Source organism: Thamnophis elegans, chromosome Z, assembly GCF_009769535.1.
Source record: "Thamnophis elegans isolate rThaEle1 chromosome Z, rThaEle1.pri, whole genome shotgun sequence".
Classification (NCBI taxonomy): Eukaryota; Metazoa; Chordata; class Lepidosauria; order Squamata; family Colubridae; genus Thamnophis; species Thamnophis elegans.
In genome coordinates, this window is record NC_045558.1 from 52,011,012 (window position 1) to 52,027,733 (window position 16,722).

At 38.2% G+C, this 16,722-nt stretch overlaps 1 protein-coding gene across 1 annotated transcript in view; it reads right to left on the reverse strand.

Moving 5' to 3' along the window:
* The window catches only part of DYNC1LI1 (dynein cytoplasmic 1 light intermediate chain 1), a 32,652-nt gene extending 17,157 nt beyond the window's left edge, over positions 1–15,495 (reverse strand). The window contains exons 1-4 of the mRNA XM_032237741.1: positions 14,906–15,495; positions 14,534–14,607; positions 5,894–6,010; positions 4,725–4,955 (exon numbers count right to left, since the gene is read on the reverse strand). Of these exons, the coding sequence (XP_032093632.1) occupies positions 4,725–4,955; positions 5,894–6,010; positions 14,534–14,607; positions 14,906–15,066 (583 nt within the window). The 5' untranslated portion in view covers positions 15,067–15,495. The remainder of the gene's footprint in view (positions 1–4,724; positions 4,956–5,893; positions 6,011–14,533; positions 14,608–14,905) is intronic.
* Positions 15,496–16,722: the final 1,227 nt, after the last annotated feature.

Sequence of the window (16,722 nt, forward strand, 5' to 3'; positions counted from 1 at the left end):
TAAGATTTTTACAACAATCTTGTTGGGCAGGAGGATGAGGAAGACGAAGGAGAACAGTTGGGAGCAAGGATGCAAGGACTCAGGGCACAGATAAGAAGAGAAAAGGAACTAGTTGAGACAAGAAAGGAGAAAGAAGTTATTTTAGACAAAAAAGGGGAAGAACCAAAAGAAGTGAGAGATATAAGGGCAACAAGAAGCACACGACCTAAATATAGATAGAATCATGTCGGGAGAAATCAAGATTCTATCATTGAATATCAATGGTCTAAACTCACCCCAGAAAAGGAAAACAACCTTTAATAAACTAAAACATTTGAATTATGACATAATTACAATGCAAGAGGTCCATATAACTAAACGACAGATCCAGATCTTAGAATATCCCAGATTGGGTAAACTTTACACGGCATTAGCTGATCAAAAGAAAAGAGGAATAGCACTATATGTTAAAGACACGATCCAGACTAAACTAATTTATCATGATGAGGAAGGGAGGATATTATTGTAGAAATAATGTTAAACCAAAAAAAGGTTTCACTGGTTGTAATATATGCATCTAATGAAGGTCAGGAAAATTTTTATTATAGATTACATAGCATTATTTGAGAGACGAGAAATGAAAATGTTTGTTTAATGGGTGATTTCAATGCTATAGTTGACCAGAAATGGGACTACAAAAGTGGAAAGAAGAGAAAAGAAGATAGGAGAATTTTGCCAAGGTCATCCTTCCAAATGGCTGAAGAACTTAATATCTATGATGTAAGGCGAGAAAGATGTCCAGAGGAAAAGCAATATACCTTCTACTCGAATAGACATGAATCCTGGTCAAGAATAGATATGGTCTAGATATCGATGGAGTTAATTTCGGAAGTGAAGGAGATAGACATAGAACCCAATTTATAGGCTGACCATAATCCCATGAGAATTATATGGAAAAAACAAAAGGGCAGTTATTGTTGGTTATTCAATAGAACAATCCTAAAGGATCAGGAATATATTAAAAGAGTTAATCAGGAATTAAGACTGGCCAGGAGACACATCTATACAAAACCTATGGGATACAACTAAGGCATTTATAAGAGGGGGTCACAATATCGGCTACAGCCAGGGAAAAAAAAATTGAGAATCAAAAAATAAGAGAGTTGAAAGAAAGGTATAGAAATTTAGAGAGTGAACTTCAAAAAAACCACAAAATAGAAGTATAAAAGGAAGTATGGAATTGATCAAACATGAATTGGCTATATTTGAAAAAGCAAAATTGGCATAGTCTATAAAAAAAGCAAAACAGAATTTGAGAATGCAAATAAACAGTGGCTAAGAAAGACTTAGAAAGGTGGAAAAACCTACAACTGTCCTTGATGGGTAGGATCGCAGTCATAAAAATGAATGTATTACCAAAATTTCTTTTCCTATTTCAGAATATTCCCATTAAATTAGAAAAAGGTTTTTTTTAAGGATTTGAATAAACTAGTTTTGAAATTTATTTAGCAGGGAAGAAAACCAAGAATAAAACTCAAGGCTATGCAAGACACTAAGGAAAAAGAAGGATTTGGCGTACCAGACTGGGAACTTTATTTATTATACTGCGGCCACTCTAACATGGCTAAGAGAATGGATAATGTTGAGAAATAAAAGATTACTCAAATTGGAAGGTCATGACCTCCAAGTAGGATGGCATGCCTTCCTTTGGTATGAAAAAGGACCTGCACATAAATATTTCAGTAGACATTATATCAGACAGTCCCTGTTATTAATATGGAACAAAATTAAACATGAACACTACACCAAAATACCCATTTGGCTATCTACGATGGAAGCATACATACATCCAAATTTAATTAATATGGAAGATATGGTTACATATAAAGAGTTATTGAACAGACAGGGGGAGATCAAAACTAGATTAGAATTGACATCACAAGGGGCACAAGTAGAATGGTGGTCTTATTTAGAGATACAGTCAAGGTTTGCACAGGATAAGAAGAAGGAAGGTATTGCCAAAGATTACACATCATTAGATAAACTTTTGATACAGACAGAAAACAGGCTGATCAAAGTGTTGTATAGATTTTTGTTGGAATACAAGCTAGCGGAGGAACATGTCAAAGAAACTATGGTCACCTGGGTGAAAAATTTTGGTTATAATGCGGAATTGGTTAAGTGGGAAAAACTTTGGATACTTAATCAAAAACTAACAATGGCTACGGCGTATAAAGAAAATCTTTATAAGATGTACTACAGATGGCATCTCCCCTCAGCACGGCTCTCCAAAATGTTTAAAAATCTGGCCCCAAATTGTTGGAAGTGTAAAAAAACACCAGGCACTTTTTATCATATGTGGTGGATGTGCAATGAGGCAAAAAAAATATTGGAAAATGATTCAATCATGGTTAGAACAAATGGTGGGAGACCAAATCTTGTTTAAACCAGAAATTTTTCTCCTAGATATAATATCGGAGGGGTTTAAGAAAGATACACTTTACTAAATTATACATGTACTAACTGCGGCGCGCATAACTTATGCACAATATTGGAAAAAAGAAAATACACCACCAGAGCTCGATATAATCAGAAGTGCTGGCCTGTGCGGAAGCAGATAGGCTCACTCTTCAACTTAAAAATAAAGGGGAATCCAAATATTTTGAAGTCTGGAATAGATTTTATGACTGGTATAAGACAAGGTGACAAGACTGGAACAAACTGTATATATTGTGATTGGACAGAAGGATAGATAATGTATTAAGTAGGCTAATTGTTAATGGTTGAGACTAGCTGTATATAATGTGAATGTATGGTCACTTCGACTTCGCAGTACTGCATTGTTTTAAATGTAAAAATAATAAAAATATATTGAAAAAAAAAAGAAATCACATCTTTAAATATTTCTTTTCCTTTTCTTTGTTTAATTTTTTTTCATTCTTTGAACTGTTTATTCTTTCTATTTCTATTTTTCTTTCTGAGTTTAGTTTGTATTTTTTATTATTGTAAAAATTTTCAGTTAAAATTATTAAGAAAAACAAATCATTTTCAAAGTACTCATAGCCCTAATTAAAATTAAGCATTAATTTAAAGAGAAAATTAAGTTAAGAAATATGAGGTATAAACAAACAAACAAACAAACAAACACATACATACATACATATATACTCTATCTACAACCTAGACTTTTGAATTGAAGGATCTTATCTATTTCTTAAAAAAACCCATTCCGTATTTTTCGGACTATTTCATGCACCAGCATATAAAACACACAAAAATTTTAAAGAGGTAAATTAAAAAAAAAAAAAGTTTTTGCTCTCCTTGGACCCCAGGAGCACTGTGCAAGCCTCCAAAACCCTCTGCATGCCCTGTTTTTTTCTGAAAAATGGGCCATGCAGACTTTGGGAGGCCTGCAAAGTGCCAGGGAAGGCAAAAATGCGACACGGAGGGGGATGTTGAGAAGTGAAAAGTGGGCCCATTTTTTTTACAAAAAAATGGGGCATGGAGAGAGTTTGGGAGGTCTGTAGAGTGCTCTTGTGGACCGGGGAGGGCAAAAATGAGCAAAAAATCTGGTGTGCAGAAGCTTTGGGAGGCCTGCAGAGTGTTCCTGGGGGCTTGGGAGGGCAAAAACACCCATTTTTGTGAAAAACGGGGCCGTTTTCACTAGTTTTTGCCCTATATACAGAAGCCAAAGGCCTCCCAAACTCTCTGCAGGTCCATTTTTGTGAAAAACGGGATGCACAGGGGAGGATTTTGGGAGGCCACAAAAGCTATAATCAGTGTATAAGACGCACCCAGATTTTCACCCTCTTTTTTGGGGCGGGAAGGTGAGTCTTATACGCCAAAAAATACAGTAATTCAAAAAGTTATCTACTATCCTATAACTCATAGATTAGGAATAACCTGCACATTCAAGTCCAAAATAACTCTCTAGGACTATCAGGTCAAGCTTCTATCACTCAACCAGCATCACTAATAATTTATATGCTAAACGTATGAAGAGCACCAATTTGATTTGCAGCACATCAAAGCTGATTTAGTAAAAAAGATACTACAACATCTTCTTTATATAAGAAGTTCTTATTTATATTAAAAGTAGGATTTAGTGGATATAATGGAAAGGTCACATCTCTGAGTAACAATGGAGTTCATCAATTATGGAGCAGGCTGTTAATATCAGAAGTATATTTTGATAATGTTTATTTTCAGATATTTTGAACCAATTGCATTTCCAAAATGACAATTTTTAGAAGATACAGGTAAATATGTGTGTGTGTGTGTGTGTGTGTGTGTATGCATGTATTTAAAGATTTTTTTAAAAAAAATTTTAATTAACTAGTATATTTTGAAGAGATATACTGATTCTATAGCTTTATAATGAAAACTATTTCAAGCATATTAAATTGAATTGTTTATATGCTAAACGTACTATTTCTAGTAATAATAATCTCATACATAATGGCATGGTAGCATTTTCAATTGCAGTGAAAATATAAATATATTAATAAGGTCAATATAAAATATTAAAAATAATTATTTTTAATTAAAATATAAGATTTATATTGCCTCTTAGGATAAGGTCTCCTCCAATTAGTTTTTGGCATAAAAATGGATGCAAGATCTAAAGTCATCATTAGAGTTATAATAGCTAATATCTTCCAAATGGAAAAAGATGCCTTTATAATTAAGATAAAGCTATAGATAATTTTCCACATGTATTAAATAAATGTTTCTATAATACTTACCTTTTTGCTCCATTTCTTTCATTTCTTCAGGAGGAATTTTTAATTTGTCAATATGATCTTTTACAACGCTTGCCCACTTTTGTAATGAATCTAAAGCAGTCCACGGTTTAGACATATCTACTACCAGCATAATTAAAGTATCCTTTAGAGAGGTGGCTTCTGTTGCAAATTTGAGCAGGTCTTTATGATACAGATCACCATCTAAAATCCATATATTGCATCTTGTCTGATCTAGAAACAAAGCAAAAGTTGAATAGCTCATTAATATAAATGAATAAAATAAATCATAGATCTATATAACACAATTATGATTACACTGAATTTTAATAGCAAATATCTAAAAAGTTTCTTATGAAAGAAAACATGGTAGCACCTTTCATTAAAAATAAGTTCTGAATTCTTATCTGATCAAATATATATTTAAGTAGCTGAAACTAAAAACTTCCTTATGATTCACAACAAAATAGTTTTTGTTTTGTTAGCTGAAGTATACAAATCTGCAAATTGTCAGGTGACTTTTGACAATGGTCATGTTTTAAGAGAAACAACAGACAAAGCAGGAAAAAAACAAAATAAAAGCAAGTAAGAAATATTGGAATTGAGGGAATGATACTCTTTAATGTAATGCTCATTATAAAAACTAAACAGTTGGGAAAATGATTAGAAATGATGGGGAAATGATACAGAGAGACGCTATAGAAGTGCTTTTGAGAGTAGAAAAAATAGCAAGTAGCAGTCATTAAAGATAATGAACATTTCTTATCTTATATAGTTACTCTCAATCAGTCATCGTGTTTTCTATAGTGTAAACCATTCTTTCAAAATTCACTTTTTTTCTTGCCTACCAACTCCCATAGATAGTCCCTGACGTTTATGGCTGGGTAGCCTGGTGGGGGGAGAACTGGCTAATACAAGTTGAGCTCCAAACGTGCATGCAGACTGGTCTGCTGCTCGCCAAATTGATCCGCTTGCGTCTGTGTGCCAGCCATGTGGCTCGGTTCCAAACAGGTCACAGCCTGGTAGTAGACTGTGGCCTGGGGGTTGGGGACCCCTGTACTAAGGGATATTTTATTTGGTAGTTGTTGATTAATGAAGATGACACACATTTTAAAATACTGAAATGTGCCCCAAGTAACAATATAACATATTCATGTCTCAAATGTACTTACCATCTCTATCTTCATCATGTACAGTTAGGTACAGATATTCCATTCCTCTTCCTTTCTTGTATTCCTCAATTCCCTGAAGTTTTCCAATTAAGCTAGTTTTACCTGCTCCATCTTCACCTACATTTAAAAAACAAAAATTGAGCATTTATTAACAGGCCCCTGAGGAAGGTGACCAATATGCTACTGGGGAAGAGCAGAGAGCTAGTACTAGTAGTGTCATAAAGAGTGAAGTGGCTGGGCCAAAGCTGAAAGGACACTCAGCTGTGGATGTATCCAGTTGTGAAAGGAAAGTCTGATGCTGTAAAGATCTATACTCCATAGGAACCCGCAAATGTAAGATCCATGAATCAAGGCAAGCTGGAGGTGGTCAAACAAAAGATGACAAGACTGAACATCAACATCTTAGGAATCAGCGATCAGATATACTACTGCGGGCAAGAATCCCTTAGAAGAAATGGAGTAGCCTTCATAGTCAATAAAAGAGTAGGAAAAGCAATACTGGGATACAATCCCCCGAATGACAGAATGATCTCAGTTTGAATCCAAGGCAAACCATTCAACATCACAGTAGTCCAAGTCTATGCCCCAACCTCTGGTGCTGAAGAGAATGAAATTGACTGGTTCTATGAAGCCCTACAGCACTTTATAGAATTAACACCCAAAAGTGATGTCCTTATCATCATGGGGGATTGGAAAGCTAAAGTAGGAAGCCAAAAGTTAACCAGAATAAGAGGCAAGTTTGGCCTTGGAATACAAAATGGAGCAGGGCACAGGCTGATAGAATTTTGTCTAGAGAATATGGTCATAGCAAGCACTCTTTTCCAAGAGACGACTCTACACATGGACATCACCAGATGATCAACACAGAAATCAGATTGACTATGTGCTCTGCAGCCAAAGATGGAGACCCTCTATACAGTCAGTAAAACCAAGACCAGGAGCTGTCTGTGGCTCAGATCACGAGCTTCTTGTTGCAAAATTTAGGCTTAAATTGAAGAAAAGCACTAGGCCACTCAGATATGAACTAAATCATATCCCTGGTGAATATACAGTAGAGGTGACAAATAGATTTAAGGAATTAGATCTGATAGACAGAGTGCCTAAAGAACTATGGACAGAGGTTTGCAACATTGTACAAGAGGTAGCAACTAAAACCATCCCAAAGAAAAAGAAATGCAAGAAAGCAAAATGGCTGTCTGAGGAAGCTTTGTAAATAGCTTGAGGAAAGAAGGTAAGCGAAAGGCAAGGGAGAAAGAGAAAGTCACACCAAATTGAATCCAGAATTCCAGAGAATAATTAAAAGAGATAAGAATGCCTTCTTAAATGAACAGTGGAACAAAATAGAAGAAAATAAGAGATCTTATACCAGATATCTCTTCAAAAAAACTGGAGATATGAAGGGAATGTTTCATGCAAAGATGAGCATGATAAAGGACCAAAATGGCAGGGACCTAACAGAGGGAGAAGAGATTAAGAAGAGATGGCAAAATTACACAGAAGAACTATACAAGAATGAGCTTAATGTCCCTGACAATCACAATGAGGTGGTCACTGACCTAGAGCCAGACATCCAAGAAGGAGAAGTCAAATGGGCTTTTGGAAATCTGAGCAACAACAAAGCTAGTGGAGGTGACAGTATTCCAGCTGAGCTATTCAAAATCTTAAAAGATGGCGCAGTAAAAGTGCTATATCCAATTTGCCAGTAAATTTGGAAAACTCAACAATGGCCATAGGATTGGAAAAGATCAGTTTACATTCCAATTACAGAAAGACAATTCCAAAGAATGTTCAAACTGCTGTACCATTGCACTCATTTCACATGCTAATAAAGTTATGCCCAAAATCCCACAAACTAGGCTCCAGTAGTATGTGGATTGAGAACTACCAGAGGTACAGGAAGGAATTTGAAGAGGCAGAAGAACTAGAGATCAAATTGCCAACATGGAGAAAGCTAGGGAGTTCCAGAAAAACATCTACTTCTGCTTCATTGACTATGCGAAAGCCTTTGATTTTGTGGATCACAACAAATTGTGGCAAATTCTTAAAGAGATGGGAGCACCAGATCATCTTATTTGTCTCTTGAGAAACCTATATGAGGGTCAAGAAGCAACAGTGAGAACTGAACACAAAATCACTGATTGGTTCAAAATTGGGAAAGGAATTCGGCAAGGACTGTCGCCCTGCCTACTTAACTTATATGCACAGCACATCATGAGAAAGGTGGAGCTAGATGAATCAAAATTTGGAATTAAGATTGCTGGGAGAAATATAAAAAACCTCAGATATGCAGATGATACCATTCTAATGGCAGAAAGTGAAGAGCCTCTTGATGTGGGTGAAGGAGAGTCAAAAAGTTGGCTTGAAACTCAACATTAAGAAAACTAGAATTATGGCATCCAGCGATCTCAATTCCTTCCAAACAGATGGGAAAGGGAGGTTGTGAAAGATTTTATTTTCCTGGGCTCCAAGATCACCGCAGATGGGGATTACAGCCAAGAAATTAAAAGACCCTTGCTCCTGAGAAGAAAGGTATGGCAAACTAAAAAACAGCATATTAAAAACAGAGACATCACCCTGCCAACAAAAGTGTGAATAGTCAAAGCTATGGTTTTCCCAATTGCAGTGTATGGCTGTGAAGTTTGGATCATAAGAAAGGCTGAGCACCGTAGTTTTTGAACTACGGTGCTGGAGAAGACCCTGCAAGTCCCTTGGACTGCAAGATGATCAAACTGGTCATCCTAGAGGAGATAAACCCTGACTGCTTTTTGGAAGGCCAGATCCTGAAAATGAAACTCAAGTACTTTGGGCACCTAATGAGAAGGAAGGAGTCACTGGACAAGAGCCTGATGCTGAGAAAGATTGAAGACAGAAGAAGAAGAGGACGACAGATAATGAGATGGCTGAATGGAGTCATGGAAGCAGTGGCCATAAGCTTAAATGGACTCCAGAGGATGGTAGAGGACAGGAAGGAACATTGTCCATGGGGTCACGATGGGTTGGACACGACTTCGCAACTAACAACAATAATAACATTAACAGGTCTAACACATATTTTGCAAGAATTTACCGAAGCATAGCAGCCTTTTACAGCAAAATAAAGAGCTTTTTATGTTAGATATTAACAATGATCAAATACATTTTATATAAATTAGTATATGCATTGGCCACATCCAGTTTAACAGTGGAAAAAAGTCCCGATACATCACATGACACCACCATGATGATGTGAGTTTGACACCCCTGTTCCAGATATAAAAGATTTTTTTTTTCGGTTCTCTTTCTGGCATTCTCTAAAAGTCCTCCCCAGACAGTCGACTGACATTCCAGAGCAGCAGTCAATAAGGTACAAATGAATGTCTTAGAGAATAGGAAATTAATGTACAATATAAGGATTTGTACATTTCTCAGAATGTCAAGTAAGACTATCTAACACAGAGATAAAGTATCAAATATAAAGAGGTGATAATGATTTTGAACTAATTTTTGTCAAGTAATTTACTCCTGCATGGCATAGTCATTTACTTGATAAATATTTATAATTTATCTTTTAGAGTACAATTCATAAAATAAGCCTATGGGATAGAATATGAAACAATTAAAATCAAATTTGCATTAGCCAAAAATAACATAGTTAAATAAATTGATTTAAAACAAACTAACAATGTAACAATATATATCAACAGTATATGTCACTTCTGTAAAAAGTGTACACTTCTGCAGATATAGGTGTAAAAAACTTCTGTATTTATAGGAGTTTTTGTAAAATTCAGCAAAATTATTAAAATATTAATCTAGGACAGTGGTCCCCAACTTTGCTATTTGGCTGCCTGGATGGGGGAAGGAATGAACTGGGCCACACAAACGTAGGCCGGGGTACAAACATATAGCTCCACAAACGTAAAAGAGAAGCCTTTGAGGGGCAGTCTCGGCTCCTTCAGGCTTCTCCATGCCAAAACCTTTTGCAAAAGGACAGAAGGCCTGAAGCTGAATGAAATTACTCCCCCAAAGTCGTTTGTCCCTTTCCAAAGCTTTTAGCATGGAAAGTGAAGTCTTTGGGGGCATAATCTCTTGTTCCTTCATACTCAAGAGGCTCCCCAACGCTCCAAAAGCGGATCAGAAGCCTTGGTGAGTCAACAAAGCTGACAGGGTGCACTTGACCCACTCAGTATCTGCTCTGCTTTTGGAGCATTGGGAGCATGCAGCTTGGCAGCCCGGTTGGCGGTGGGAGAGGGAAAAGTGGGCCATGCAAGCGGCAGGACAGCACGTACACACATACAGTTACACTCATGCAAGAAAGAAGCATGATTAGGGCTGCAGGCACTGGCTGCTTGGATGAGTGGGGCTGCGAGTGGCCTGGTTGCAAAGGCCACGGCCCAGTTATAGGCCAGAGGCCACAGACTGGGGAACCCTGCTTTAGTACTTTGCATTACAGATAGTCCTTGATTTATAACCATTCATTTACTGTGTAAAGTTAGAACAGCACTGAAAAAGTGATTTGTGACTGATTTTCATGTTTATGACCATTGCAGCATCCCCATGGTCATATGATTAAAGTTTGGGCGCTTAGCCATTGGCATGTATTTATAACAGTTGCTCTGTCTTGTAGTCATGTGATCAACATTTGTAACCTTCCCTGCCAATGTCCAATAAGCAAGGTCAATAGGTGAAGATTCACCTATTCACCTCACCATCACCAGATTCACTCACAACCATTCACTTAAGTGCAGTGATTTGTTTATGATAAAAAAGTGGTGAAAATGCAACAAAACTCACTTAACAATTGCCTGCTTAGCAACTGAAATTTTGGGCTCAGTTGTGGTGGTGAGGAATACCTACACTTTCTTCCTTTCACTGAGGGAGGACAATTGGCTCAAAGTCACCCAACTGGCTTTATGCCTTAGACAGGAGTATAACTCATATTCTCCTGATTTCTAAAGTATCACACCAGTCTGACTTTTCTATAACATTCCTACCTCCTTATAAGTTAGTTCAAAATTGCTACCTTCCCTATTTCTGGAAAACTGTAGCACATTATGATATCAGCTTCTTACAATCTGTCATATAAGCACTTAGACTGAATCATTAATTTGATTTCTGTTCATCTAAAGATGGGTATATATACATATATTAATGAAGCCTATAATCCAAAATTCCAGAACTATATTAAAAACTTTTATTTCCAACAGCCAGGGCTAGCATCCATTTATTATAGAAGAAACAGCATCTTAAGTCCAATTTGATGTAGCCTCTGAAGTGCGATTCAGGTCTCCCAGAATATTGATATTTGACATCATGTAACTGTCAAACTGTATTTTTTTATCACATTAAAAACTACAAGTTTGACAGCAACATTTGGAAGAGTTATGAGAGTTATTAAAGTTCAATTAATAAATTAAGCCTGGAATATTTTTGTCATAGTTTGCTGCATAGTCAGATGTTTAGCCAGATTTTACATTTTTATCTACCGTTTGAATCCTTCCCAAGGACCTCAGATAGGCAGATGTTGTTGTTCAATAATGTCAAAGGTACTGTTCTAGGATCTAAGCTGTTCCAAGTAAAGTTGTGTTTTGCAATTGATGGTGGTTTTTGTCAGGGTCAGTGTTATTGCTGTTATTAATATTTTAATGACACTAAGGTTGTGGAAAATTGAATAAGCCTTACAGTCACTGCTAATGATGATTAAGTGACATTTGAGAAGAGAGATATTCCTTCCAAAATGGGGAAATTATATAATCACATATCTGATCCCAATATCATAGATGGCCTTTAGCTATCTGAAACAAAAAGTGATATCCTTATGTTGCAAGGTACGTAATAGTCATAGATATTTAACAAGTAATAATGTGCCACAAAACTATTCATGGAAAGATTAGCAATAGTGATCAGAGATAAGACGATCATTGTTGTATAAGAACAGTAAAAAAGAGGAAGTACTGATGGAAACATATTGGAGTTATAAAGAGTACTGAGAATTATAAATAATGTTGCTCGCGATGGAAAACTTGAATTAATTTGACAAATTAAAAGAACTTCATTGTTACAAAGTTATAGAAAGCTAGTGCACAGTATGTTGCTACTTTTATTTTTATAAATAATTCAATATGATGAGGTACTTTTTATCCACCTATTTTCCCCTCAATAACAACCCTGTGAGGTAAGCTGCGTTGAGAGAGAGGGGCTGGTCCAAAGTTACCCATCCAGTTTTTATGCTTAAGGTAGGATTAGAATTCTAGTTTCCCAGTTTTTGGTGCCTTAATCACTAAAGTTCTTATTCCTGGGAAAATAAACCTAGTAGTCTAAAAAGCATAACTTCCATTCATATGCTAAAGTAGTTTACCGATCATGCCTCAATAACATGTTCTGTGTAATACAGCACTGGAGGCAAAATTATAGATTCTTGAAATTTTGGATTAAAACCAAATACATTATTTTAATGTTACTATTTCATTAAACAATACAGAGATATTTTAATATTATCCAACTTTCATGTCCAGTAGATGGCTAAAGAATGTATTGGTGAACTTCAAAAGCTAAGCAAGATCAGACCTGACCAGTACAGACAGTACCTTAACTTCAATGGTGGGTTGCAGATGGTAAGCCCTGGCACGGGCATACCAGAGCCTGCCCGGAGCACCGGGTACCATTCCAATATGGTGCTCCGGAGGGGCCTCCACCCTCCTTACCTGTCTTTTAATCCTTCGGCACTTTGTGCACACACATGGTGCGTACAGCGCCTGCGCAATGCTCCGCCGAGCAGCTGGAGTGTCGGGGAGGCTCGCAGAGGCGTCACTAAATGGTAAGATGCATGTGCGCGCATTATGAGCACTTTCATGTGGAGGACATTGAGCCCAGAACCCACCATTGGCTTAACTTCCATGACTTCTGTAACTGATCCTGGAATTTATGGCCCTAAGCTGGTCATTAGGTGATCATTATGTGCCCGATTTTATGACTTTTGTGGCAGTTGTTAGGCAAATAGTTGTAAAACAAGCACTTTGATGGTTAAGAGAACAAGCAATGGGTGTTTGCTGGAAACCAGAACTAATCCTGGTTTCTGGCAAAAAACTGTAATAAATAGCAGGACTCTGCAAATGACTATAAGGGCAGGCCAGTTGTCAAGCATCCAAAATGCTTCGCACCGTCCAGGCCTTCCGCACAGCCTTGAAGAACTGGCTCGCCCGTCAGGCCTGGGGACAAGGATAGTTCCCCTCCCGAATGATGAATGTATGTTGTTTATTATTTTATTATATGTCTTATCTTAATGTCTGTATCTCCCCTTCCCCGATTTTATGTGAGCCGCCCTGAGTCCCCTCAGGGAAAAGGGCGGCCTACAAATATTAATAAAATCTCTAAAAAAAAAAAAAAAAAAAAAAAAAATGTTGTCACAGGCAGAGAAATCTTTGAGAGAACTTCGAATGCAAGTTGTAAATAGTTCTGGTAAGGTCCATTATAACTCTGAATATTTGTCACGCAACCTATCATAAGTTGAGAATTACCTTTTATATACAACCATATATTCTGAATGCTAGTTTGGGAAATAATTATTTTTAAAAAGTCACTTCCATATGGTTGTCAAATCAATTTGAAGAATATTTTTCGGTGTATAAGATGCACTCCCCAACACCCAAAGTGGATAGAAATGTCTGTGGAACAGGCTGAAAATGGGTTGAACGGAGGCCAAAAACAAGACGTGCGGAAGCCGGAAATGGGGTGCGTGGAGGCAGTGATAGGCAGCGGCGATGGCTGGCAGCGATCCCCTCAGCCTGGAACAGCTGGTCGGTAGTATTCCAGGAGACAGATCCAACCACCAATCAGCTGCTCATGCTAAATCAGGCTGTGTTGAAGCTGATCAGGCTGTTTGATGTTTGCTGCAAAGAGGCAAATTTCTGGAGGCAGAGACAGATTTTCCCCCCTTGTTTTCCTCCCCCAAAGCTAAGTGTGTCTTATGTGTGAAAAATACAGAAGCCCAAGTGATGTGTCATACATCTTTACAGTAGATATTTTTATCTATCATTTCTATAACTTAAATTAACTAACCTATACACTATTTAAAGTAGCTTTTTGAAAGCTAACCCAGAAGGGGCTTACACATTCTTGATACCCAAGTTTGTATTTCAAGAAACAGGTTTACTGCATGAAAATAGAAAACTTCCATCAGTAAATAACACTAAATGTTCTAAGACTTTATGAGGCTTCCCATGCCCCAGGACATGGTTTGAATAAATTTTGACAACTTCAAATATCAGACGACAGCATTAAAGCATATGCCTATGTATTAAAGCATAATGCTGATAAATCATTCATCAAACATATTTGACAGGTTTTAGACAAGTATTCAAAGGGTTTTCGCTCAGCTTTCTAATCAAGACATATATGAAGTCCACAAAAAAAGTGTTAACAGCTTATTTCATATATACTATTGGTTAAGGAAGAAAAACATTCTCCAGTGATGCATTTGCGTTTAACACAAGAAAATCTACTCTTATCTTGTGAGGGGAGGAGGATGAGGACGAGACCTCTCCCTTCGACACAAGCGGCGCTCTAAAGGAAGCGTGAAGCGGTCCAGCCCCCTGATGAATAAGGAAAGAGAATAATCAAAGGGAAGAATAAGCAGGAAATAGAAAAAAAGGGACCACTCACCCAACAGCACGACGTTTTTCCCAGAAGGCAGTTTAGATCGGGAACGAGTGGACACTTCGCTGAGAATGCAGGACCTGCCGCGAAACAAGAAGAGGCGTGAGGTTGGGCAAAGCCCGGGAAGAAAAGGATCCACTCCTGTCACGGCGCGACAGCAGTGCTGGGAGAAGGATGCGGGAGGAAAGACAGATCTTTCCTGGGGCAGAGCACAAAGGATCGGGCGACGGTAACATGGCGGAGGAATCTCCCGGCGAGGCCCCCAGCCCCCCCAAAAAGGAATCAATGGGGATGAGCGACGCGGGGGCAGTTGCTGGGCGATTGAGAAGAGAGGAGCGATCTGGAGCCGGCGAGGAAGAGGGGGACGGGTTCGATTACCAAAGATTCTGTCCATCGTCCTCGTCCACCCCGGCGCGCGTGTTTGCACCGCTGCTGTTAGTTGTGCCGAGGGCGGCGGCGGGAGCTCCGTAACCTGAACTCATCCCTGCCGAAGAAGAGGAACGAAAGGAGCCGGCTCGCCCTCCCACCACCGCCGCCATTTTCGCTGCGCGCACGCACACTCACACCAGCGCGGAGGAGGAGACACGCCTGGATCCCCCTCCTGCCGCTCTATGGGAATAGCCCTTTCTGCCAGCGCCCTCGTCGCCTTTTCTTCAATGGAGAGGTAGCGAGCCACCAGAACGAGCGGAAACAACAGTATCAGCAGCGTGGCCAAAAACCCGGATGTTGGGGGCCGAGGCGAGAGGAGAGGCGCTTGCATGCGGTCCCTTCTTGGACGCCTCCTCAATTCTCGCTGTGGCCTCGGTTTGTCCGCTTTCTCTGGTTCCTATCTTTCCCTCTCTATCCTCTTTTCACGGGCCGTAGGTATTATACATAGATGTCGAAAAGCAAAAGGGAAAAGGTCGTTTAACACGTCACTTGCAAATGCTCTATTACGGTGATAATCTCTCACCTCACCCACAGCTACTCATTAGCAGCCACGCCCATGGCAGGTCACCCGAGCCAACTCAAGTCAGTTTATTAATATGGCAAATACATGGACTTACAATAGTTCGAATGTTAATGTCCAGTCCACCTATCCATTCAAGGACAAGGTGGTCTATTTTGAAAAAATCAGACATTGGGCTAGTGTAGGCTCTTGATGGACATTTGGACAAAATATGGTGGATATTTTATCTAGAAGCACCACAGTCACCGGTAGAGACAAGAGTCCTGCCAGACACCATGTTGGGTATAAATCAAGTCAGTAAAGGCAGAGAAGACAAAAAGCATTTTTCAACTACATAGTTGCAAGCAAAATTATTTGATAACCAATGACATTCTTCAAAGAGAAACCTGTTCAGGTCATAACTGTCAGTTGCAGCATCTGGCCTTAAAAAAGGAACTATGTTACACCTGACATGCTGTAAATAGGTTTATTAATAGGTTTATTAAGACAATACAGATTTTATGAGCGGAAGTAAAAGTTTCTTTCAACTTGATTTCTGCTAGGAGCAGAGATCAATTTGGCAGCAATGACTTGCCTTACTAGAATGCAATAAGTATACAGTACACAGTACAAATGGAGTAGGGATTAAATTCATGTCTTTGTATGGAATTCACTGCAAGCAGACCATTTCCCGAAAATGTCTTTGAAATGGGAAATTTATTTAGGTTAGATAAGAATAAATGGTAGACAAAAGTTTTCTGTATATAATCTCTGGGTTGAAGCTGGGCTTAAATTCAGGAAGATCTTTCAGTATAAATGCATATTTTTTTCTTTTTAAAGTGTTATGCATTCACTACTTCTTTAGTGAAAGACTAAATTGTAACTTTGAGCAACTCCACTTCTCAATAGACATAAAAAACATTGAAAAATATTTATCTGGGAATATATCTCATATAGAACCATTCCTTTGGTCTGATATCTGATGTATAGGTAGTCCTCAACGTACAACCATTCATTTAGTGAGCATTCACAATTACAACTGAAGAAGTGACATGGCTGTTTTTCCCACTAAATGACCATTACAGCATCCCCATAGTCATATCAAATTTTGGATGCTTGGCCACTGGTCCATATTTATGACTGTTGCAGTGTCTCGGGGTCATGTGATCATTTTTTTGAGATCATATGAGCAAAATGGGAAAGCCAGATTCACTTTACAACTGTGTTACTAACTTAGCAGCTGCAGTGATTTACTAACAATTAGCTT